This window comes from Nanorana parkeri, unplaced genomic scaffold (assembly GCF_000935625.1).
Source record: "Nanorana parkeri isolate BGI_ZX_2015 unplaced genomic scaffold, ASM93562v1 scaffold4113, whole genome shotgun sequence".
NCBI classification, from domain to species: domain Eukaryota; kingdom Metazoa; phylum Chordata; class Amphibia; order Anura; family Dicroglossidae; genus Nanorana; species Nanorana parkeri.
Genome location: NW_017310380.1, coordinates 15,733 through 16,568, shown reverse-complemented (window position 1 = coordinate 16,568; position 836 = coordinate 15,733). Strand labels below are relative to the sequence as shown.

The window sequence follows — 836 nt, the reverse complement described above, 5'->3', positions numbered from 1 at the left end:
TACGTTTTTAAATTACTTTACAACCCTCGCAAGACAAAAGTCTTGCGAGGGTTGTAAAGTGTATGGCAACCTTTAGAGCTTTGCCTAGGCCTGGGGCGAATTAGCCCTAATGATCTTTTACGATCGATGTCGTAAAGCGCTAATCCCATGGTAATTGTCTTGCACAGTTGTCTGACGAGTGTGGAAATCTCTGTTCAAGGTGAGGCTTGCAGCCCTATTGCCATGTCCTTGTGACAGCTTGGTCAGTTTGGAACTGTGTATAATCATGTGCTATTGACATACAGTGGGTTCGGGCCAGGCGGTTCTGTCACAGGGAGGAGACCAGAAAGTGAAACAGCAGCAGTAAAACATCAGGTCCACTCTCCTGCCAGGCAGGGCTGTAGAAATCCTAGGATTTAATGTACATACATACAAATCTATTGGCAGGAAAAACAGCTTCCACATGTGTTTTTTCCTTTGTGTATTTAGCTGTTTGCTTGGAAGTCAGATTTAACAAGCTAAATTGATACACTAACACTGACGTCTTACAATATAAAATATGTGCAAAGTGTTTAATAAACAATCTCGCAAATAAAATATGTATATGCCCTGAAATTTTTTTGGGGGTATATTGGTTAGTGAGTTATTGTCAAGGAAGCCTGTGACTGCAAGATTTGTTCATGGAAATAATGAGTTAAATCATCTTGCAGAGACCCAGTTTTCTGCCACAGTCGCTCAAGAGTGCAGCTTTGTGTTTTTTGATGACTGGTAACTTCAGTGTTCCACGGTTGTAGCGGACGTGGTCTAAGTCTGCGTGTTGTGAAGGGGGCAAAGGTGTCTAGAGGGGTGGGGGGGGG

General features: G+C 43.1%; 1 protein-coding gene across 1 annotated transcript in view; it reads right to left on the bottom strand.

Moving 5' to 3' along the window:
* Positions 1–673: 673 nt before the first annotated feature.
* LOC108803737 (SLAM family member 9-like) overlaps positions 674–836 on the bottom strand; it is a gene marked incomplete at its 5' end in the record, with an annotated part of 12,990 nt that continues 12,827 nt past the window's right edge. Inside the window, one exon of the mRNA XM_018575552.1 lies at positions 674–817. Coding sequence (XP_018431054.1) covers positions 674–817 — 144 coding nt within the window. The remainder of the gene's footprint in view (positions 818–836) is intronic.